This window comes from Polyodon spathula, chromosome 16, assembly GCF_017654505.1.
Source record: "Polyodon spathula isolate WHYD16114869_AA chromosome 16, ASM1765450v1, whole genome shotgun sequence".
Lineage (NCBI taxonomy): Eukaryota > Metazoa > Chordata > Actinopteri > Acipenseriformes > Polyodontidae > Polyodon > Polyodon spathula.
Window position 1 is genome coordinate 34,907,626 of NC_054549.1, and position 24,369 is coordinate 34,931,994.

The 24,369-nt window shown below is 37.9% G+C and overlaps 2 protein-coding genes across 2 annotated transcripts; both read left to right on the forward strand.

The window, feature by feature from the left end:
• The first annotated feature begins 19 nt into the window (after positions 1-19).
• LOC121328437 (pre-mRNA-splicing factor ISY1 homolog) lies at positions 20-7,990 on the forward strand. Its single transcript, XM_041273095.1, has 11 exons — positions 20-92; positions 749-771; positions 1,076-1,127; positions 1,378-1,443; positions 1,812-1,854; positions 1,953-2,065; positions 2,537-2,654; positions 3,559-3,681; positions 4,863-4,984; positions 5,831-5,917; positions 6,793-7,990. Exons 1-11 carry the CDS (start codon positions 90-92, stop codon positions 6,898-6,900), a joined length of 858 nt encoding a protein of 285 aa, XP_041129029.1. The 5' UTR covers positions 20-89; the 3' UTR covers positions 6,901-7,990.
• Positions 7,991-8,716: 726 nt separating this feature from the next.
• On the forward strand, positions 8,717-21,453 carry LOC121328715 (haloacid dehalogenase-like hydrolase domain-containing 5). Its single transcript, XM_041273711.1, has 8 exons — positions 8,717-8,953; positions 12,848-13,051; positions 13,923-14,035; positions 15,450-15,543; positions 17,265-17,298; positions 18,315-18,489; positions 20,358-20,546; positions 21,015-21,453. The coding sequence occupies exons 1-8, from the start codon at positions 8,849-8,851 to the stop codon at positions 21,409-21,411; spliced, it is 1,311 nt and encodes a 436-aa protein (XP_041129645.1). The 5' UTR covers positions 8,717-8,848; the 3' UTR covers positions 21,412-21,453.
• The last annotated feature ends 2,916 nt before the right edge of the window (positions 21,454-24,369 follow it).

The window sequence follows — 24,369 nt, forward strand, 5'->3', positions numbered from 1 at the left end:
TTGTAACAAGCCCTTCCTGTTTTCATTCAGCGTGGGGAACTTGGAAGAAGCGTCGCAGGATTCGCTGTGCTGTGCGTTGAATAGCGAATATGGTACGTTGTTAAAACTGTGTTTTCATTATTTACATGTATTAGTTTGGTCTCGATGCTTTCTTATAGGAAATATTGTGGCATTTACTGTAGCTGTAACTAAGCACACTTTGAGTTTGATGTACAGTCCTTCACAAATTCACAGTCACATACAACTGCCCTGAAACGTTAACGTACTCAAATACCACTTTCCTAAATACAAATACTCTTGGTGTGTCACGTGATTATAAAACAGATAACATCTTTTTACACATTTTGAGACATAATTTTCAATGAATTAAAGATTCACTAAACTTTCCTCCTGCATTTGCCTGAAAATGAAAGTGGATCCCTGTTGTGATATGCCAGATAATATGTAATATGCACTAGAAACCAGCCTTCTGATTTGCACCACTGTTCAAAGCTGGCACGGGTCATGGGATTTCACAAACTAATTTGAATTATATTCCAAGGGGGGGGGGGGGGGGGGGGGATTTAAACAAATTAGCTAAAATTTTGTTGTAAATTAATTTCACATATTACAGTGGGTACAATTATGTTTGAAGCAGAGCAAAAATGTGACCACACTAAACCCTTAACAGAATTTATGATAGAACAAGGTGGTGTATAGTCATGATGAAATAAACTTCTGTTTTTTTTTTTTTTTTTTATAACAATAGGCTCGAAATGCTGAAAAGGCGATGTAAGTATAGTCTTTTAACCTGTGGTGACTTTTACCTATTTTGAAAATTGACTGGGGATTTGCATTATGTTGCTAATACACTGATATGCATGTCTTGTAATTTTCTAACAAAGAGTAAGAGTTATCGTAGTATTTTCAAATATTATTATTATTATTTATTTTAATTAGATGTTTTGTTTAATCATGTGCCAAGTTTACTTTTTATTTAAATGTGCAGACTATGTTGCTGCCTGGAAGTGCAGTTTTATGTTGTTATAAAATGCAGATATTTTTCTCCCTGCCTAATGTTGTTTTTGTCATGCAGGACAGCCCTAGCGAGATTTCGCCAGGCTCAACTCGAAGATGGAAAAGTTAAGGTGAGTGGAAAATTCCTAGAAACATTATTAATGTAGTGGCAAAAATCATGACATTGAGGCCATCTAAAAATGATGATTCTTACCAATAATTCAGTTCTGTTTACAATACTTAAAAAACGTCAAATAACTATGCTAAATATGTGTAAATATAAAGGGCATCAGTGTTATTGACTTTATGATGTTAACTTGCATAACTAAATCCTTCTCGCTGTACCCAAATCATTCACTTTAAATGTGTTCAATCCAACAGGAGAGGAGGCCTTTTCTTGCTTCAGAATGCAACGAGTTACCGAAAGCAGAAAGATGGAGAAGACAGGTAAGAAGATAAGGCAGTGTTTGTTAGGAGTCGGAAATTTAGTTTAGAAGGTCTGTAACTTTAAATTGACAGTACTGTTTTTTCACTAAGCTGATGTAACTTCACCTGTCACTGATAATGACATTAATGGGATTGAAACAGGACCATGTTTTTAAGTGGGCTACATCTTAAATCCATATCAATTAAATTGTATGTTTTATTTCTTTTGAAACATTAAAAGCCACAGGCTTGGTCTTGTATGATTTTTTTTGTGTTAAGTCATTCTCTTGAATTATTTTGTTTATGGTTAAAATATTGAAGCTAGGTCGCATGCATGTATATTTAACTGTGAAATCTTTTTTTTTTTTTTTTTTTTTTTTTTTTTTTAGATAATCAGTGAAATTTCTAAAAAGGTTGCACAGATTCAAAATGGTAAGGAATTTGATCGTTTATTTTATATATATATATATATAATAATTGGCCCTATATCCTGGCTCATTAATAATCAAAGCATCCTTTTCATTTACTAGCCGGCTTGGGGGAGTTTAAGATACGGGACGTTAACGATGAAATCAATAAGCTTCTCCGAGAGAAGGGACATTGGGAAATTCGGATTAAGGAGCTGGGAGGTCCTGATTATGCAGTAAGTTGCTTTCTGAAGTAGAAGAATTCTGTTTCAAATACACACGTGACCCTCTCAGATTTATAAAACACCTTGTTTTCCATCCATATTTAAACTGCAAAATAATTTTCCTATCAATTGTTAGATGTGTAACTTTCTTGACTTTGTTTGGCATCATGCTTCCAGTGATACGGCTATCAAAGCTGTTGTACAGTAATCCGTGGTGTATCTGGTCTAGCCGTTTATCCGCCATGATCAAGCCCTTCAGCAATGTCACCCACGTGTACAGCGCTAATGCAAAATGACTTAATTGATTTAATTTTTTTTTTTTTTTTTCGTAAACCGGTGTATTTTGCTACTGTGTAAATTACCAGACACTAATGTAAGTGTATACAGCCCTATAAGCTGGTACCTTTAGTGCTGATCCTGCTGTGTCGCTTCAGTTCTCTGTAAGAGCAAACTGAAATTCTGTCATTTTTTTCCCCTTCCCAGAGAGTTGGACCTAGGATGCTGGATCATGAAGGGAAAGAGGTGCCAGGAAACAGAGGCTACAAATACTTTGGTGCTGCCAGAGATCTACCAGGGGTTCGGGAGCTCTTTGAGAAAGAGCGTAAGTACATTTAAAGGACAGACGTCCGCTCCAAAGCTGTGCCAAACTCAAGCTTAATTAGCAAAGATTATAGCTATGTTAACTATACAGTAAATGACTGGGATGTTGGTCACACAGAACCTATTAGCAATTTTCCATTTAAACTGTGTAATTGCTTTTTTAATCTCAGAAATGTTCTTTCGGTCTTTCGGTTTGTGATAATAACAGAAAAGGCTCTGTACATATTAGTCGGGATGCAGTCATTTTTTATTTTTGTGAATATACCAAGAGCATGATATTTGAAAATTGACAACGGAAACAGGTCACAATTTTTACATTTTTTTTTTAAAACTAACAATGTAATTTTAAAAAAATGGGCAAATTACTAGGTATATATTTATCAACAGGTATTTATATTTGAACTAAGTCGGGATAGGGAGGCGGGAATACTGTGTGGCAGGGAGTTGGTTGAAATCCTCCTTGCAAAAACACATGGGGATGTGGCTGGAGCGTCAATTGAATACATAATTAAATGATTAATTAGGCTCCAGCCACAGGTGTATTTAAAGGGTGATCAAGGGTGTTCGGGAGAGGAAAGGATAGATTTAATGTTGGTTGTGAAGGGGAAGGTTTGTGTTCTGTGTTCCATGCTGTGCTGTATTTACGTCCGTACCGTGCTGTTTTATTTTGTTAATGTGTTTTGTTCTGTTTAATGTTCAATGTTTTTGTTGAGTAAACGTGGGCATTAGCGCTTCACTGCAGCTTTTCTGTGTCTGAGTCTGTCTTCCATGCCGGTAACATCCGGGCCATGACACTATCCTGTAACAAAGCCATATTAAACCTCCAGCCAACCCAAAGCTGAGTATATATTTTTTGTGTTGCATACTGACTGAAGCAAGATTCATTTTCTTTTCTTTTCATCTAGCACTCCCTCCTCCAAGGAAGACTCGTGGAGAGCTTATGAAAGATATTGATGCAGAATATTATGGCTACAGAGATGAAGATGATGGTGTTTTAGTGCCTTTGGAACAGGAATATGAGAAACAAGGTATATGCCCGTAGTATTTTCAGGTCTTGTAAAGTTTAGAACCAACAGAAATGTTCAAGATCATCCTTTAATTCTGTCCATGTGCAGCTATATGCACAGGACCCAAGTTAGAAAGATTGAAATGACACACCCTGCTAAATCCTGTCATGTGAGCGCTGTTCGATTCCTGTTCTTGGATGGGGGCATACAGGTAGCAGGGCATTGAAGAGGATACTGCAGGTTTAGGGACAAAAACAGCTGGAACAACCTCATACTGGTCAGGTAACAGACTAACCTGACAGGACTTGAGTCCAGGGATCAGAAGCTGATCAGTTATTGTGTAGGAAAAATGGCAAAATATAGGTTATATTATGAGAGCCAAACAGGTTCTTGATAGATATTTGACTAGGTCATTTGTTCAGCATCAGTTAACTTGTCTCATGCAAGAGAATAGTTTTTATTTCAGAGGCTCATTGCAAAACTTCGAGGAGTAAATACTTCAATTCACAAACAGTGGTAACTTCAGTTGAATGTAAATAGAAGCCCAATGTGTATCAATCAGAATATATTTTTGTACTGCTTGTTCTTCTAAGTTCATTCAGCCATTTCAAAGACAACCATGTGACAATATTCATTAGCTATTGACTGCACAACTGTTTCAGTCTCATACAGTTCAGCTTAATCACTGGCTTGCAGCATTTAATTACTAGGATGCATGAGGAAATGCAGAGCATTACCCATCATTATCTAGTCTAATAAAATCGTGTATATTAATTGCAATCACGCTTGAGATGCTGTCTTGTGCTTTAACACATGACCACAGTCAGATGGACTGCGTTTATAAATTACTACTCAGGTGTATTTTTGGGGCTTGTTTGGTTTTGAGGGGTGTTGAGTTTTTTAATTTTTTTTAAAATGTATTCTTTAATGTATATTTTAAATACATAACATAATGCTGTGAAAAAGTGAACAGATATAATTTATAAAAATAAAACAAAAACATTATAGTTATTAATGTTCAGTAGTAGACAGCAAAAGTTTCGTTTAACCTTTTTATTACAGATTTAAAATCAGATTGTCATTATTAGAAGCACGGGTGATTGTTTTGCTGGTGTAACATCATTGCAGCAGCAGTCCCACACAGCCTCATATTGCTGGAATACTATTTGCACTGGAACTTTAAGCGTTGAGTCTTGTTTCAGTCTTAGCTGAGGCTGTGGAGAGATGGAAGGCAGAGAAGGAGGCTCGCCTGGCCGGGGAAGAAGCAGGGGACAAGGAGGAAGTGGAGGAGGAAGAATATATTTACGCGGTTCAAGAGGATATGGTAAATGCACAGCCTGCAGTACACTACTACAGTCAAACCTGCATGAAAGGCCACTATGAAAACGCATACCTGTCTACGTTGACCACTGGGATGAGTCGCAACGTATATGCCCTCGTTTACCAAAATGTTATAAAACTGGTTTACTCAACTCTGACAGCTTGTCTACTGAAAACTATGGTATCCTTGAATAGCTCATCTCTGTTCTTCAGATATATTCTTAAAAAAAACGTTTGCCAAGTGCAGTGGTACCCCCAAAACGTATTACTTTTCTAAGAATGACCAACAGGTGGATCAGATATTTAACACCAGCAAAACACCTTAGTATCGCTGATTAGGTAACTGTCCCCTCTTCAAAAGTAGTCAAAGCATTTTATATAAGCAAGACATGTAATATTGCAAGTGCAGTGGTTCATGGTCTCCTTTTTTATTGAAACTATCTGCTTTCTATGTAACATTACAGTGTAGCAAACTGGAAACCCGTTCACCTACTCGGTACTTGGTTCTAGCAAGCAATACATATGTATTTTACAGAACTGTAAGCAATTGTGGAAAAACCCACCAGTTATTCATTGTTGTAAAAGTGTACCAGAAATAGGCTGGTTCTCATAAAATAGGTCTTTGTTGCATAGCATTACACATCAAAGTGGAACCATATGCTCTCATTAAAAATATAAATACTACAAGTAAATAGTTTTGCAGCATGGATGTGTACTGTCTACCTGAGACTCATGAACAAAACCAGCGTGTAAAAACGTATATAGTGAATGTGGTATTATTGATGTTTATGATATGGGACACAGAAGATGATAGTTATTTCTCATAACCCAAATCTGTTTGTTTATGCAGTCTGATGAAGAAACTGGCGAACCTCTGGAAGGCGAGGAAGGATCACAGAAATTTATAGCGCATGTCCCAGTGCCCTCCCAGAAAGAGGTAAGAACTTGCTGGTGCTCTACATACAGAGCATCCACACGTAGCTGCATAATACTTGCACAATACCTGGTTAAAATGTGTGTATACAATAGAGAGTTTATTAGACTCTAGCCAGATGCAATCTGAACTGTCTGTAGGAGGGACAGGAGTGTATGAGTAAAGACAGGTGTAAAATGAAGGTAGTTATGTTCACTATGACTCTAATAATGCATATGCATAGGTAGAATTTTGCTTTCCTGTTGGAGAAAGATTTACAATTTTGAAATCGTAGCAAATTTATATAGGCTGGAAACTAAACCTGTTTATCCAAGTTATTTTGGTATTTTAAGTCAAGAAATATGCAATTATTTTCACCAAATAGACTTAGACTAATAAAGGTACATTGTGAAGATGAACATTCTTCAGTGTGTTTCTATGAAAGACGTTGACACACATGAGAGTACGAAGGCTTTTAGTTTTGCTCATCAGCTATATAACCTCCCCTCTGTAAGTAATAGAGTCACATTGCACAAGCCAAGGATTAATTTGCTTTAGGTTCATAGACGTGTATTGTGTCCAGAATATGTACTAAAATAGTTTAAGAAATTGGTGTCAATATAATTTTTAATTTGGGCAGACATTTAGGCTTGCGTTAACTGCTGACTTTTATTGAGGTCTAAGACAGATATCAAACATAGCAGCTGGTCTTGGGTATACATGCATGACTTTAAGTTGGTTTGCTAATTGTTGTATGTACATTTCGTGTATTCATTATTTGAGAAAAGGTTAAGAAATGTTTTTTTGAGGAGCCACGTAAGATATTTGTACCAAAGTGTTGATCGGTTTCCAGCCTTTTAAAAAAACAGTATTCTGAAATGTATTGTTTGCGATTCTAGATTGAAGAGGCCCTGGTCAGAAGGAAGAAGATGGAGCTGCTGCAGAAATATGCCAGTGAAACTCTAATGGCACAAAGTGAAGAAGCGAAGACACTTCTAGGATTGTAGCATCAGCAGCCAGTGGATGGGTGGAACATGTTTGTTCTGCAATTATGTGTCAGACTTTTATGAAAGAAGATTGGCTTTAATACCTCTGGGGTCAAAGACTGTTGGCAACATAACTCTTGTTGTATGTCCCCCACAGGAACTCGGGTTTCATTGGAAAGCTACATAATGGGATAAAATGTTGTGTCATTAGCTCTATTGACATAGGTACCAGTGAAGCCAACCACTTACGTTGCACCGCAAACATCTCACAAAATATTGTACATAACAAGTTTTGTTTTTTCGTTTTGTAATAGGAAATACTTTTGTGGATCATTTTAGTAAACTTATTTTGTAAAGAAAAAAACAATTAAAACAATTTTATTTGTTTTAAAAGCATGTCGTCTTCTCTCATAAAGAGTAAAAACTAGACATCAACTAGAATATTAGGATTGAAACTTCATTTAAAATAATATATTAACATATCACTATTCAGCAGGTTTCATTCAACTTTACGAAGGAAAATTAGTTAATTCTATAGGGTGATGCAAAACTTTTGTCTAGAGTTGCACAGATTCTATTGGATTTTGTATGACTGTTGAAGTGTTTGTTTTGGTTCAGTGACCCCTCTATAGTTACCAAGGTGCTGATGCTAAGATACAAATCTGCTGCCCTTGGAGCTGTTATCACAGATTGGAAGATAAGAGGCTGATAGCATCTGTCAAAATGCAGGGTACACCAATGATGAACTGGATGTAAATGGTATTTACATTTCACTTTGGACCCTTCATACGCTACATTAACACAGCATGGTTCAATAACTACGTGTACGGTAATTACATCTTTGCTGTATGCATTTGAATGCTATGCCATCTGATTCTTAAAGAAATGTATTTATAAATGCATACATTGTATTACTGGAAACAGCATAGGAATGTTTTAACAAGCACCATTTGGAATGTACCTGCGGGGCCTGTATCGTACTGGACCAAACCGAAATAACAAAACTTCTTTAGCACATACAGGGGAAGGTCCAAAATATCTGAAAAACTTGAACTATGAAACACTGTTGTGTAATGTGTCTTGCTTCACATGAAGGATTAGTTTGTTATTCTAATAAAATTCCTGAAATGCATTCTGTAATACAGTATATAAAAGCTGCATCTCCCTGTTGCACAGACTGATAGTAGGTGTTTGGTTGGCAGGTCCAGTATTATTTGTTTATTTTGCACACATCTTTATCCAAGGTGACATACAGAGACTAGGGTGTGAGCTATGCATCAGCTGCAGAGTCACTTACAACAACATCTCACTGGAAAGAATGAGCACAAGGAGTGACTCAGGGTCACACAATGAGTCAATGGCTGTACCAAAATTTGACCCAGGGACCTCCTGGTTACAAGCCATTTTCTTTAACCACTGGACACAGCCTCCACAGTATCCAAGATTTTGCAAATATATCACATTTCACAAATGATAATTCTATGGACCTTTTGTTTCAATCATAAAAGTCAATGAAGGAATGGGACAAAGCATTTTTAATAGTTCCTATGTTGGGGGCGGTTTGTGTAAGATTCAAAGTTACTTATAAGTCGATTTTGTGTGTGTGTGTTTATTTATTTATTATTATTTTTAAAGGATTTCCTCACAAAAGAATCTACACGTCCATTACAATTCTTAAAAGGACCAGGTATGTCATTACAGCTGCGCACGACTATTTCGTGTCCTAAAAGCACCCCATCCGCTCGTTGGCTGACTCACTGCCAGAGGAATCTAATGTTTCTCCCCCGGCCCTGAAAAGGTTTTGGACACCTCCCTCTGTGATGGCGTCACAGTACGTCCTTGAGAGATATAACAGAGGCATAGAACAGTGGGGGAAGAAAGAAGGGTATATCCGGCATTTTGGTTAGTTTTACGCTCACCGGTTGCATTAATCTTAGTCTGGTTCTCCGGTGAGCTAAAGAAAACGACAATGAGAGGTTTCTCATATTTAAACCGGGCTGCCAACGCTATTTGTAGCCCGCGAGTTGAGAGAACGGTTCGGCTGGGACGCTGCGGTATTGCCTCAGACAGCAAGGTAAGCGATCGCATCTGTGAAACATTGTGTTTGTTGTTGGGAGTCCTTTTTTTTACTCGGTTGTCTTGTGTATCGCTGCTGTATATTACTCTATTTGCTCTTTACAACACCACCTTCCGATAAATAAACACTGTCTTGTGTAATTATTTGAACTTTTCCAAATATAATCAGGTTTTAGTTTTACAGTAATCAACAAAGGTGTTTTTATTTTTGTTTTTAAATTATTGGTTTGTTTAACAACATATTAAAATGCACTACACTGAGATGGTTTGTAGTACACAGATTATGTATAGAAAATAACATGTACTTCGAGAAATGGTTGGGTATTTTTGCTCGCGCTGTAAATGTATCGGCTGGTGTTTTTTGGTGGACCGTGAAGGTAGCTCTTGTTTTCTGTAATGTGTAGTCCATGCCTTATTGTCTCTCAGCTGCTCACTTCCTGAAGTTGTGCTCCTCAGCAGTAATTGGTGTGCTTTCTGAACACCAGCCAAGAAAAACATCCCCAGTTTTCTCCTGTGGTCGAAGACAATTAATCTTTAATAACAGTTTGCCTGCCTGTACAAATGCACTACACATGGTAAAAGAAACAGAACATGTATTGCTTCATGTTTATGATACATTCATTTGAAACCACAATCAGTCCTGTGTAAGTCTTCTTACCTGCTTTTTTATTAACTCCTTAACACTAATGCTGTCTTTCCCTGCAAGTTATCTTGGCGTTGTATCTGTCAGATGGGGTCGCATGTTTATTTTTAAGTTCAAAAGATATCCTTTCAGATTGCGTAAGTGATTTAGATCCGCTGCGAAATGTAATTTAAGATGTCAGAGCAGCGCACATGTGATCTTCCCCCTTGTTTCACTTGCTGAGTGGGCTGCGTTTATTACTGTGTTTCAGTATCTTGCATTCGTAGGCATGGTTTGTCATTTCCACCAGTATTGGTTGCTATGCACAAAATGTAACTGTCAGATTGCAGTATTTCCCAGATTTTTGCTCCTGATTTGGAATGCCCAGTCGCTTTTCCCCTCACCACAGCAATTCACCATGTGGCTCAGGAGACCCGAAGGTTCAGTTGGTGTCTTCTGATCCCATGACAAAGTCAGCTTCCTTTTTCACCCTGGACAAAGGCCAGCCCTGCAGGTGTCCCATGCGGTTTTACCTCCCTAACTCACGGGAGCACCACAGCCAGGACACGAACCTGCGCTGAGCGACTCGCCCTGTGCACCACACGGCTCTGTGTCTACCAGATGGGCCACTCAGGGACCCAATACTAAGTTTTCAACAAAGTCCAGCTACAGCTTGCATGTCATTGTACTGTGAAAGGGGGTAGAAGTAACCCCTCCCCGGGTATTGTGGTGTCTGAGCCGCCAGGGTTTGGGTGAGAGCGTGGGAGTACAATTGTCAAGATTGACTGGACTGGACAAGTGCCCCATCTATTATATAAAAAATGAGGAGATTTATTTGTTTTTGAAATGGTAGCAGAGGTATTGTTTGGCATTTCGTTAGGCTCTGGAACCTAATCTGAATGTGGCCTATTTAGCAGAGCATTGGAAATCATGTTTTTAAAATGATCTCTGCTGGATGTGCACTGTTCAAAGCAAAATCCCTTTCACTTGGGCATCACACAAATGTTTTTTTTGCAAATGCGAGCAGACTGGACGAAATCTGTGTAATCCCCAAAGAGGAGAAGAAATGCACTGACAATGAAGCTTAAAGCACAAAAACAATGAAGTTACAAATGGACACAATTTAAAGCTGTTAGGCGACACAAATGATGCGAAAAGTAAATCTGGAGTCTGATCTACTTTTGACATTTAGGATCAAACTGCTGTCCTTCATTTCATGGATTCAGTTTTTTGTTTTATGCCTTAAAATGAATACCAGAGAAGACGATGCACCTGGAGATTCGGGAATGACACATTACTGGTAGTTTTACTACTGAAACATTTACTAGTTGGTGTGGTATACTGTTTACATATTCAAGAATACACTCAGGAGCCAATGTAAGGATATGTCCAAAGTGATTTGCGGCTGCAAAACACCCATACTGCTGCCAAAAAATGTGTTTAGGTGGCGTAAAGTGGGACATTAGTGACCACTAAAAATGCGGCGTATGTAAAGAATGTTTTTCACATGGGGCTTTGCACCCACTATCAAATTAGGACTTTTCCCTCATTAATTAGTTTTAAGTGATATCTACATGTATTCAGATAAAGAAAAGAGCATGAATTGGACAGGAACCTGGAATACTAAGTGGGTGTAAACATTATAATGAGATGTAAGGATTTTGCATTGCACTTGGGCAATTGTTGACCCTCCAAAAACTTTTCACCTCTTCTGACAAGGTGCAAACCATGGTAGAAGCGAGTAATTAAGAGCTGTATAAAACCACACACCTTCAGAGACCTGTCATTAGCCTCAGGATGGTAGCTGTGGTACACTTCTTGAAGCGGCTACGCCTGGCTCTTGTTGAGGAGCGGCAGGAAAACCTTCGGAAGAGAAGGGCAATGGTATCATAACTGATGTTGGTCATAAGGACTTTCAGCTCCTCCTCAGAAAACTTTTTTTTTTTTTTTCCATGTGCCAAGAGGACTTTGCTTCCTTCCTTAGACATTTTTTTGGTTTGGTTTGATTTTCGTGCTCCACAAATCTCATACAGAGCCTACTGCTCTCAGTACTCCTAACACATCTCACCTCTGGGCTGTAAGTGTGTCCGCTAAATAGCCCGATGCACAGGCGGCTCTCATTGCGACCCTCATTATTTGTGGGTGTTGCATAATTTGCATTGCTGTCAAGCTTACATAGGCCGCAGTGAAAAATATTTTGGATTTTGCGGCTACAGTTGTTTGCATTGCACCTATCTTTACATCAGCCCCTACTAGTCCAATACACTAATCTGCACCTTATTTGGAGTGTAAAATAAGATGGAAAATTTGATTTTCCACTTTGATCACAAAAAGACTGTTGGGTTCACTGTGTGTTAAATTGCTTCCTTGGCGTGCTTAAGAACATTTTGTACACTTTATTGAATTACATTTTCTTTCATTTGAGACTTCCTTTACGTTGCGGCTGGGAGCAAATTTAAAGCTTTTAAATTGGGGTTGTAATAACAGATGCTTAAAAACAGGGAGGTTAATGCTTGCCCTTATTTCGGCAGGAAGGTTATTCTAGCTTGATGGAGCAAAATAAGCAAATTGAATCCCAATTATCTCCTGGTCTAGAAGTTTTCTAGTGCAGTGTTTTAGTTTTGTTTGTTGGGAGTGTTTTGGTAAACGGATCCGTGATCCATGGCACTAATTTTCCAGGACTGGCATTGTACTGTAGCCGTATCTTCAACGCACCTGATCCCAAGCTACTTTTAATTAAAGTCTCCACATGTCTTTGTTCTTTTAAGTCTCTCTGAGTTTACCCTAACTAAATAAAAGATAAGTGTTTGGAGAAAGTGCCTGTTAAGTCCTCATGTGAGGCTAGTGGGGCAAGTTGATCAAAAAAATTAATGATGGCACCTGTTGCCTGGTAATTAATGATGGCACCTGCTGCCATGCGAATTGTAAATAACTGTCCCTACTATATTGTTAGGGCTCTTCGTTTTTATTTTTGATCACATGACGTCCCCCATTTTTTTTGCTGAGCTGACTCCGTTCAATGAAACTCTTGGACAAGTGATTGTGAAAAGCAATGTAACTGAACTCTCTTTTTGCATTCGGTTTGAATTTAAAATTAAGGAGCTGATTAGTGTAACTTGGCTTTGCCATGTAACATTTTATGTATTGAATTGTGACTATGTAGTATTTTACAGTGCTACTAAAATGTTACATTAAAGCGTGATCACCATATTTCTGGCTTTACCCCATTAAAAGTTTTTTGTTAACTGTTAATTTATTTTTTTCCTTCAGTTGCAGCCTGGCTTTGGTCTCCTGTTTGACATTGATGGAGTGCTGGTCCGAGGAAAGACGCCCATCCCAGCAGCGAAAAAAGCCTTCCAAAAATTAGTTAATCCTCAAAGGCAGTTCCTTGTGCCTGTGGTGTTTGTCACAAATGCAGGGAACTGCCTACGCCAGACCAAAGCAGACCAGCTGTCTCATATTCTAGGAGTGCCTGTGAGTATCGGTTTGGCTTGATTAAACCTGTGGGATGGTAGTGTGGTTTATGTGTCAACAGGTCAGCCCCCCCCTCCCCCCCGCCCCCCCCCCCCCCGCCGCCCCCCGCTCCAGGTTGTCAGTGCTTCAATTCCCATGATTCCCCCCCCCCCCCCCCCCCCCCATCTGAAGATACAAGCCATTGCTTTAACAAGTGGTGGTCACTACAGTACAATAGAAATGTTAGAATGGTGCCCCATGACACATGGTGTCAAATACCACCAAGGTTCATTTCCCTGTATAGCACATGCTTTCCCTCATGCGTATATATATATAGATATAGATATAGATATATAATATGTGTGTGTGAACTGGGCAATTGACCTGTACTATTACTGTACACAAGTGTCTGTCTCTTCATCTGCAGTCTTGAAAGTTACTCTTTTCCCTTTGAGGTGATGCTTCCTGCCATCAGTTTTTAGTTTGTTAGTTTTGTGGTGAAAGGGTTTGAATTGCTGATACATCCCTATTCCTTGTTTTATGACTGTGGATAAAAAAAACAAAAACACAGACCATCCTGTTTCAGTGCTGACACATGACATCCAATGAGTGTTGAGACAGAAGACGACATAACAGTGTCTTTCATGTTAAGGAATGATAAAAAAAAAAAAAAAAAAAAAAGCCCTTAATATGCAACACAGGATTGAATACAATATGATCACAAGGCACTTGACATGAACTAATACTGACACATCACATTAACATCGCACATGGCTTCAGATCTCTGTGCTGTAGTGACATGCAAGTTCATCTTTTAACAGATATGTAATGTATGCATATTTATTTATTTTATTTATTTATTTATTTATTTATGTATGCAATTGATTTACAGATTTCCCAGGACCAGGTGATGATGTCACATAGCCCTTTACGAATGTTCAGAAAGTATCAAGACAAGTGTGTGCTAGTGTCTGGACAAGGACCAGTGCTCGATATTGCCAAAAAGTATCTTTTTTTTGTTTTGTTTGTTGTAGACATCTTTTTATAATTGCCTCAACTGGTTTGCATGTTAACATACAAGCATACTTTAATATCGCCCACTAACCTCCACATTCAATGCATTATGCAATCTTTGCCTGGCCATTTTTATTTTTTGTAGCTGAACAGATTCAATGCATGCTTGTGTACTTCTAAGTACAAGCTATCAAGAGAAAATGAATAGTTATGCAACAGCTGACCAAAATGACGCATGTACAGAATATTGGGGTGTTCCTTTGTAAATACAGGGTTTGCAAACTGATCTGACAATCTGGGCACTATTGTGTTTCAGATGGTGAGAAGAAATTAACTGACACCTATATATGTAATTACACTGAAACAAATCCAACTGGTTGTTAAATCTGTTTAAGTGCTTTGAAAAGTACAGGGAAGGGTTCTTTAATTACCTAACCTTTTAAACACAATAGTTTAATGTTTTTGTTCACTTTAGTTGACCTGTTTTTTTTTTTTTTATTAATTATATATAATATATATATATATATATATATATATATATATATATAAATATATAGATATATATATATATATATATATATATATATATATATATTGCCTCTCTACTGAAGGGCTGTAGAGCCTCTTAATGAAGGGCTGTAGAGAGGCATAGAAGTATTTTGGCTGTGATAGAGATCACTGAACATTCCAGCTAAAAGTTTATTTATTTAAGGTTTCTGGTCAAGTTATATATCTTGTTATATTATAAAAGGTCTGTCACTGTAAATAACTGCAGTGTCATACAGAAAGAAGCTTTCCAAACCCTGTTCTGGTGGTAACAAAGGGATACATTATACCTTGCACTTTCTAAATATAAAGCGGCTTGTGCTTAAGTCATTATTTACCAGGTTTACTAACCAATGTTCTCTAACCCTTTCAGTCCTGGTGGAACCTCAAGGTGAAAATCAGATTAGTTTGAAAGCCTAGTGAAATAGTTATCTAAGCAGAAACAACAATAGAGCATGAGATGGTATAAGCAGTGTACTGAATAGGGATTGGACAAAACCATGACCGGCTAGAACACTGGGTATATTTCTTGTTGTTTCTTGTTGTGCAGGAACACAGCACTATGCCTGCATGCTTTCTGAAGCATCAGTCTGCTGTCTGGAGTCCAAACCAGTAATCTGGGTGTTCTCGGCTAGGAAGTATCTGCCAGTCAAACACATGTTCTAAACCAAGCCTGGCTGATTTGATAATGGATAAAACTTGCTTTAGGCAGGGTGATGTAGCATTGATATAGCAGCGCAGAAAAATACCATATGGTCATACAACTCTGAGCAGTAACCATGCCTGTGACTTTGTTTTTTTTTAGAGGTATAATCTTCTATCTGTTATATTTGTTTATCCTTAACCAACCTTCCAAAAGCTTAGGTTTTTCCAAGGTTGTTACTATTGACGCACTCCGAGAATCATTCCCCTTGCTAGACATGGTCGACCACAATAGAAGACCGAAAGTACTGGTGAGTGTTCAGAGTAATAAACCTCTTCATTTTCAGTGGCAGCAGCTGCTATTTCCCAGTGCGCCTGCAAGAGTACTTCTCATCTAGATTGGAAAAACCTTGATGCAATTGTACATAGATATGGTCTGTTGAAAGGTGAGTAATTGTACTGCAGAGAGAAGGCTGTCGGGTTCAAAATGCATGGAGAAATTCAGAGGAAGCATTTCCTTTTCATTTCCGTTAAATGCAGGTGCTGTAAAATTCTTTGCCCACCATGTGAAAATGTGTAGTTGAGTTCTGGTGTGGTAGGAGAAAGCACTTCAAAATGCCGTTCCATTGGTCAGAAAATAATTTCACTTAAATGTATGTCTTAGTAGGCTTATTTCAGAAGTTTCTTGCAGGTATATAGTTCAAGCTGTTAAGTGATAAGACATTGATAACTGAAAGGATTACTATGGAATGAAATTGATGCATACTACTTTACATGCATTCTAAATTCATATGGTATTATATTACCTTTCTACAAAGAATAAACTGCACTCTTTTTTTTTTTCCCCCTCCAAGAATATTTTGTTTTGGTCTTGAGCAAAACAAACGAGCACAAAGCTCATTGATTTCATTGTTTTACATTGACTGAAGCCAGTTCATTTTGGATGCAGCCTCTAGTTAGTGGGGCAGAAAATGTGTTTGTAGCCTTACAAATTTTTATTTTGTTCTAATGCTGTAATAACCACAGAATGAATGCCTGTTGGTAGCTTACAAATCAATTGCACAGTTACAATCAATACCAACCTTTTGAGGACAAAGGCCTTGGTTTGAGAGAAAGTAAGTAGTTCATAACCTCTGAATATAAAGGAAGCTGTCAAGTTCCGTTAGTCTGTTGTGGCCATATTGTAAAGTGTGGCAATCATTTGTGGTGGAAGGCTCTGGCTATAAATTGGGCTGGGGGAGATAACACTTACCATTGCCAGGAAGCAGGACATGCATGAACTTTAAGATTACAGCTTTAAAGACAGATGTTGTCGAAATAGGGGAAAAATAAATAAAAATAAAATTGCGTCCAAAGGTATTCTATATCTGTACATGTCCAACAGATTCTATATATTTTGTTAACCAAGGTATTTAAAATTTCCTATAAAATAAGAACCCTCAGAATTTAAATTCGGTGCTAAATTCGGTGTTGTGTGTGCATTTTTAAAAAGACTGTTTTTTTGGGGGGGGGGGGGGTTGTGGTTTTTTTAGGGTCTGCTTTAACCTGCACATGTTGTTTTTTTTCCCTTTTGTACGACATGGTTGGGGTTATTCTTCAGGTCTTTGTGGAATGTTGTAGGGTAGCCAAAACTGGCTGCACATGCTCTGTCAAAGAAATCCATACCAGATCATTGGTTGAAGTTAAGAAATTACAGCCTTTCCATTTTGATGAGACACCTATCAATGTAAACATTATTACTTATTCAAATATATGCCTGTCTTATTAAGAGCCCAGTTTCTATATGTCCTGTTTTTTTAAGATGATGGAAGTTACATAATTCAGCCCAGTTGTAACTGGTTTCAGCTGGAAAAAGGACAGGCGAATAAGTGTCTGGGTTTAAAATGTTATGCATTAACTAACCAATCTGTAGCGCTTACAAAAGATCAGTCTTTTGAATATGCAGCCACCTGCATAACAGAAATAAAAATGTATCTCAAATTAATGAGTGTTCTCCCCCCCCCCCCCCCCCCCCCCCCCCCCCACGCTGTAGCCTTCCTCTGATGTAAATCTGCCGAAAATAGATGGTAAGTACAATATTTCATGATGAAAAACAAAAATCGATTTGAAGCTTCTTAGATTTTCCTGTTCTGTTATTTGAATGTCAGTTATGAAAGATTACTTCTCATCGGTATCTGTTTTTAAAATTATGTAAAATTATACAAAAATTGTGTATTTAGTACTATTGTATATTTTTAACTTAAGGGACAACTCTCTCCATATCACTTCACAGACTAATTTGGGTTACTGTATCTTTAAGAGAAAGTTACTCCCCAGTGTCTGGGGGAAGCATCATTTTTCAAGAGAGGGTCCTGTAGCTGTGATTCTCTTCTCGTGGAGAAATGTTCTGTAGCTGTGTTGATACCGCATACATTTTGAAAGCTGTTTGTCTCTTTACTTGCCTCTTGACTAGAGTGAACTGGATGATCCATTAACTGAATGTCACTGGCCTTTTTAAAGGGGTGGATAACAGCATGATGTGCTGTACAGACCTTGAAATGAGGTGGTTCATTTTAACCTGGAACCTTTTTAATTGTCTTCATACCTCCTTGAAGATTTTTAAACAAAGGGCAATTGGGAGTCTTATTAGGTGTTGCCGTCTTGTTCAGCATCAAGACTACGGACTTCCATCCTTTTTCCAAAATCAATTGTTCATACAATTGCAAAATAATCAATTTTAATAATGAACAGTCTGAATAACACAACAAAAAAATGGCTACATGACACTTGACATTGCAGTAACAGATATTAAGCTAACAACCTCCTTGAAATGGGTTTTACCTCCTGTGTTTTGGTTTTTTTCCCCAAGTTGCATATTAAGTGCGAAGACTTCATGTAGTCCACCTGGTACTTTGTTAACTAGGATCAATTAAAAAAAAAGTCACGACTTCTGGGATTCGGCGCATGGTCTCCCCAAGTTTATACGAAGTAATCCTCCATTCTCACTGCAGTGTAAATGTGTTGCTTCGGTTTTGAATTGGTCAACCAACAGCTATATAGATCGGTTAGTTGAGGAGGAAAACAGTATCTCCTCTTCTTGCAGCTGTAATTCTGTTTGGTGAGCCAATCCGATGGGAGACAAACCTACAGTTGATTGTCGACGTTTTACTGACCAATGGGAACCTAGGAGGTGCCCACAACAGCCAGAGCTACCCGCATATACCTGTGCTGGCCTGTAACGTGGACCTCCTGTGGATGGCTGAAGCACAGTCACCAAGGTAGGCCTTGTCTGATCTCGAAAGAAGGGGGGCAGCTCTGTGCGCAGTGAGCATGGTCTCAAAATTCTGCTGTCTGTTTTACCATTCAGCTGAAAAGCTTTCTTGGTTCCCCGATTCGATTCCTATGCCGCTGTGTAGGAACAACTTGGGGGCTTGGTTACTTGCGTTCATTAAACTTGGAACATGCCTCAATCCTTTATTTATTTATTTATTTATTTATTTATTTTATAAATGTCCTTTCTGTTTTCTAAATAAAAGTGGAAGATTGTCTTCTATTTAATTCAGCGTTATGATTGTCTGTGTGCGAGAAAGCATTTATTGGCATTCACAATTGCTCAAAACACTTGCGCAGTAAAGGGTTAAAAGAATGGTGTTAGTATTGGTTCTACATGCTCTCTCACCTTGGAAAGGGCAAGCTATCATAACCACTAAGGAATAATGTGCAGTCAATCCCTTTTAGTACTGTACATGCCGCTGGCCTGCAGGGGAAACGAAAGAAACTGGAAATGCATTTTATATATATATATAATTTGTGTGTGTACTTATATTTGGATTTTGCACCTTTTGGTACACACGTTTCCCACTGAGTGTGTGTCTCTCCCTGTCTTTCGTGAGTGCGTCTTATTTATTTCATTGTTTTGTAGAAATCCGCGTTCTCATTGATTACAAAACAATTTGTTTTTTTAATAATTTTGCTTGACCACAAAGGAATAGGTGTAAAATATCTCCTCTGTTTATGAGAAAATAATAGATGTGCTTTCACAATATCATGAAGACCAGATCAGAGAGATCTAAACAAGGTTGATGTAATTAGGCTATGCAGTGGGGCATAACGCTTGCATTTCTAAAACCTTGCTTGTTCTTATGCTGCCTGTGAACCCTACTCGTTTAATGTAGAATATAAAAAAAGAACAATGAAGAACTAAAAGATTATGAGAACAGTTAATCATAAATAGACTTAAAGCTTGCTGATGAAAAATCAGATTGCCATACTGATAAATGTAATGGTACCACTTGTTCTACTGGTTTATAGCGCCCAGGCATGCTTTTGGAATGACCGTTGACCAGACATGACCAACGTCTTTGCATCATTGTTAATCAACCTTAATTTCAATACCTTCAGGGGGAGCAGATAGTACAACAACAGAATACTTGTTGCAGTTTTGTCTTAATGTAGTACAGTAGAAATATTTAAGTACTGGCCAACTGGAATGCAACATGTTTTTCTCATAGTTCCTGTTGCAGCGTGTGCTTGAGCACAGAATCATCTGGTCTCGTGATCTCCTGGCTTGTCATACTGGTTGGGCTGCTGGTAAATATGCTGGCCTCCAACTAGCAGACCAAACATAAACCATTTGTTAATTATTTCTTTGTCCGTTTTCCCAACAATCAAACTAGGTTTTATTCCTTATATATATATATATATATATATATAAACAATGCATACGTTCATTATAGTAGTCCAGTTCCTCTCTTTGTTTATTTATTTATTTTTGTGTGGTGGTCTTATTAGTATCCAAATTTAGCTTGGGATTTTGATCTTATCTGCCTCTGGGGCCTGGATAAACATACAGCGTGCTGATGTGAACAGAGATCAGAACATGCTGTGTTTCACTACGTGACTTGTTTCAGGAACATAACATTTCATTTATTTCCAATGCTGCTGTGGTAATGTGCCAACACCTGGCTTCCTGTATCTTTTTAAAGAAGACAAAAACATATTTAAGCCCTTGCCTTCTGAAAAAGTATTTGGCAAAAGCAGTCTCAACCACACACCTCAATAGAGAATCTTTCTTGGTATTTGTACTTGCTGCATGGCTTCAACTCCAGGCACTGAATATTCACGACAATGTCGTTTATTCTTTCAGGTTTGGCCACGGGACGTTCCTAGTTTGTCTGGAGAACATCTATAAGAAGATAACGGGCAAAGAGCTGAAGTACGAGGCCCTGATGGGCAAACCTAGCGAGCTTACATACCACTATGCAGAGTATCTGATCAGATCTCAGGCTGCGAAGAGGGAATGGAGGAATCCGATTGGAAACCTGTATGCCATAGGGTGAGAAATAATCCACGTTTTCCAGTATGAGTAACCATGTACTATATTAGCAACATACCTGAAAGAATTGTATATCAAGGGCATGGAAACTGTCAAGCTGAATTGAAATACCACCCCACCCCAAAGAATTGAAAAACTAAACTCAGATCGCCTAACAGAACCCCTTCAATCACGATTTTTTTTTTTTTTTTTTTACATATTTTGAAATTTAAAAACAGTTTGTGCGTACTCTATGGTGTTTGAGAAGTTGCCCTGCCACAAATGTGGAAAAAAAAACCCATTATAAAATAGATAGGGAACATAGCATGGTACAATTATGCATGCAGTGAATGAAAGGGATGTATATTACCACAATAATCCCCTCCACACAGTCATATATTTGATACACATTTTTGATACACTGTTGGTTTGAGCATGTGTACAGTTTGCTCATCTATAATATCTTGTGTGAATTATTGAATCTTACAGAGATAACCTCATGACCGATATCTATGGTGCTAACCTGTACAATCGCTACCTGGAAGAGAACTCTAGAAAAAGTTCCAAAGCACTGGCCAAGGTGGTGGCGGGGACAGGGAGCAATGCCAGTGCCATTTCCCAGGAGGAAGAGTCGGACAATGCCTGGGAGAGAGAACTGGCCCCCCCCTCTGCTACCAGCTGCAGGTCTGTTCTGGTGTGCACCGGAGTCTACAATCCCCACACGCAGGTACCGTCCGACCCCAGCCAGTGCATTACAGAGACTGTGTTCCACGGCCACAGAGACTTCCGCTTCGACCCGGCACTGGTGGAGCCAGGCTATCTAGTGCAGGATGTAGATGCTGCTGTACAGCTCATCTTTGAACAGGAAAACTTTGCGCCTCTTTAAAGACCAGTTATTTTTGTTTTGTTCTACCATCCTGATTTAGAAGTTGTTAGCTCTCCCGATGCCAAAAAAAGAGAGTAGAGTATAAATGATGTAAAGGGTTGTCATCTGATTTTGTGGACATTTTACTGGTGCATAGACTTTTTTTTTTTTGTGAATACATTGGGTACCTACTAACCAGAAATGTTCTGACCACCCTCCACCTCGTAAGTGTTTTCAACACTGTTCTGTGGGGTTTTTTTTGTTTTGTTTTTATAAAAGCTTCATCATTAACTATTGAGAATCATTTAAAACTCTTTTTGTCCTGTCAAGAAACAGATGAATAGACATCTATTGTAAACCATACTCTTCAGCATATTAATAATGCCCCTTTCCCATTCATAAACAGCAGTTCTGTTTCAAACATGAACCATGTATGTACAAAGTAACATAAAGGTTTTAATGATCTGCCCATTGGTAATGGTTGACCTAATTATTGGACCTGTATACTTGATAGATTTATCTATCTATCTATCTATCTATATATCTATCTATCTATCTATCTATCTATCTATCTATCTATCTATCTATCTATATATATATATATATATATATATATATATATATATAATCTCTTAACTCCATCAGAATAAACAAGATTTTTGATTCAGGTGTTGTGTATATGATGGATTTTCAGGGCAGTTTTTAAAAGCTTTGTATGTATGTTTTACTGTACATATAAAAGAAGCCTGGTCCTTAAAAGGTTAGTTCTATGTTTGTTTTGAAGATTAAGAATCTTCAATGCAGTATTAGGAATTATGATTTTAAGTTTTAAATTCACAGATGAACACCAAAACAAACCAGAAAGAGTTGGTCAAGTCACTCGTAGACCATAAATTTATATATACAGTACCAGTCAAACGTTTGAGTACACGTGTTGGAAACTAGGTTTTTTTCATAAATGACAATGTTTTACGTTGTATGTGTTTCTGTAATTGAAAATGGAAACACATGTTACAAAATACAGAACAAAACATAAGGAGTATCAAAGCAATGTTCAGGAAAATTGAAAATTGTCTCTAAATCTTGGATTCCTCAAAATAACCACCCTTTGCCTTAATAACAGCCTCACAAACACGAGGCATTCGGTTAACAAGTTTCAGCAGGAAATCACCCGACATGTCTTCCCAGCTCTTCTGCAGCAATTCCCATAGATGTAGGGCACTTGTGGGTAGCTTTGCTTTGACTCTTCTGTCCAGTTCGTCCACTACAAGTTCTATGGGATTGAGGTCTGGAGACTGGGCAGGCCAGGTCATTAGATTGAGTTGTCCTTCACTTTCCTTCTTTGCCAGATAGTTCTTGCACAACTTTGAGGTGTGTTTGGGTCATTATCTTGCTGAAGAATGAAGGACTGCCCAACTAGCCATAATCCTGATGGAATGGCATGCCTCTGAAGTATGCTATGATAGCCATGCTGGTTGAGCTTGCCATGGACTTGGTAAAGATCACCAACTCTGTCACCAGCAAAGCAACCCCAGACCATGACACTGCCTCCTCCATGCTTGACAGTGGGAACCACACATGCGGAACTCATGCGCTCACCCTCTCTGCGTCATACAAATACTCGGCGGTTGGATCCAAATATTTCAAATTTTGACTCATCGGTCTATAAGACCGACTTCCACTCCTTAAACGTCCAGTTTCTGTGTTTTTTGGCCCAGGCAAGTCTCTTCCTCTTATTCTGCACTCTTAACAATGGTTTCTTTGCAGTAATTCTTCCAGTTAGGCCAGCTTTTATTTTAGGGGCAATTAATTGCCAGTTTTGCAGACTTGTGACTTGAATGAACTTCAATGAATGTTCTCTGATTCTGAGGTCACCCTTGGCCTGCCTGATCTTGTTTGGTCCTTATGAGTGCCAGTTTGTACTCAAACTTTTGACTGGTACTGTGTGTGTGTGTGTGTGTGTTTATACTGGTATATATATATATATATATATATATATATATATATATATCCTATATATGTTATATATATATATATATATATATCTATATATATATATATATATATATATATATATATATATATATATATATATAAACAGTTGACTATTAGTAATCATAAAACAAAATCTTGAATTTTAGATTTTGGGTAAATGTATTCACACTTGAATCATGTTAGTGGGAAGCATTTACTGTTAACTGTTTAAGAACAGTTTTGCCAATGGTGTACACCCTGCAGTATGTGTAGTTTTTGCAACAAAAAAAAAAAAAAAGTGAAATGTGTGTATTTCTGTCAAATGTAGCTGTTGCACTATGTTCACACATTTTGGTTAAATAACCCGTAAACTGCACATGTAGTGTTATTTATTTAGTCTGTTACATTTGTATATGTAGGTGTGTTTCATTGTGGAAACTTTAATATTAAGTTTGGTTGTGAAATAATAAACATTAACAATGCTATTTTTATATTGTGTTTTTTTTTGTTTTTTTTTTTTAAACTTTAACTAATGTGCTGTTCAGACTCTTGCATGCTGATTGCTACAGGGATGCAGTGTTTGAGTCCCAGGAATTGTTGCAGAAATTTAGTTCTTGTTTTAATTATACAGAAATGTTCTAATTTAAAAATGTCTTAAACTGCCATTAGTGAAATCCTTTTATTGGACAGCAAGACTGTAAACCTCTGCCATGGCAGGATATTAAGGGGTTAAAGTGTTGCTCTAGATAACCTGCTGCCTTCAGCCAGAATAGACAGTTTGGAACTGCCAAAGGCATACCAAGGTAGCTGTACCTGCACAGATGTGTTCTGTTATTATAAAAACTTTTTTTTATGTATCTAGTTTTCTGCCATTTACATTAAATATGACCTGTAATCTGAATAGAATAAATAAACCTCAACATGAATTGAAGACCGATACAGGCTTGTTGTTGAAATGTTTGGTTTATTTTTACTACATCCCATGTAGGTCATGGTGCTCATTTT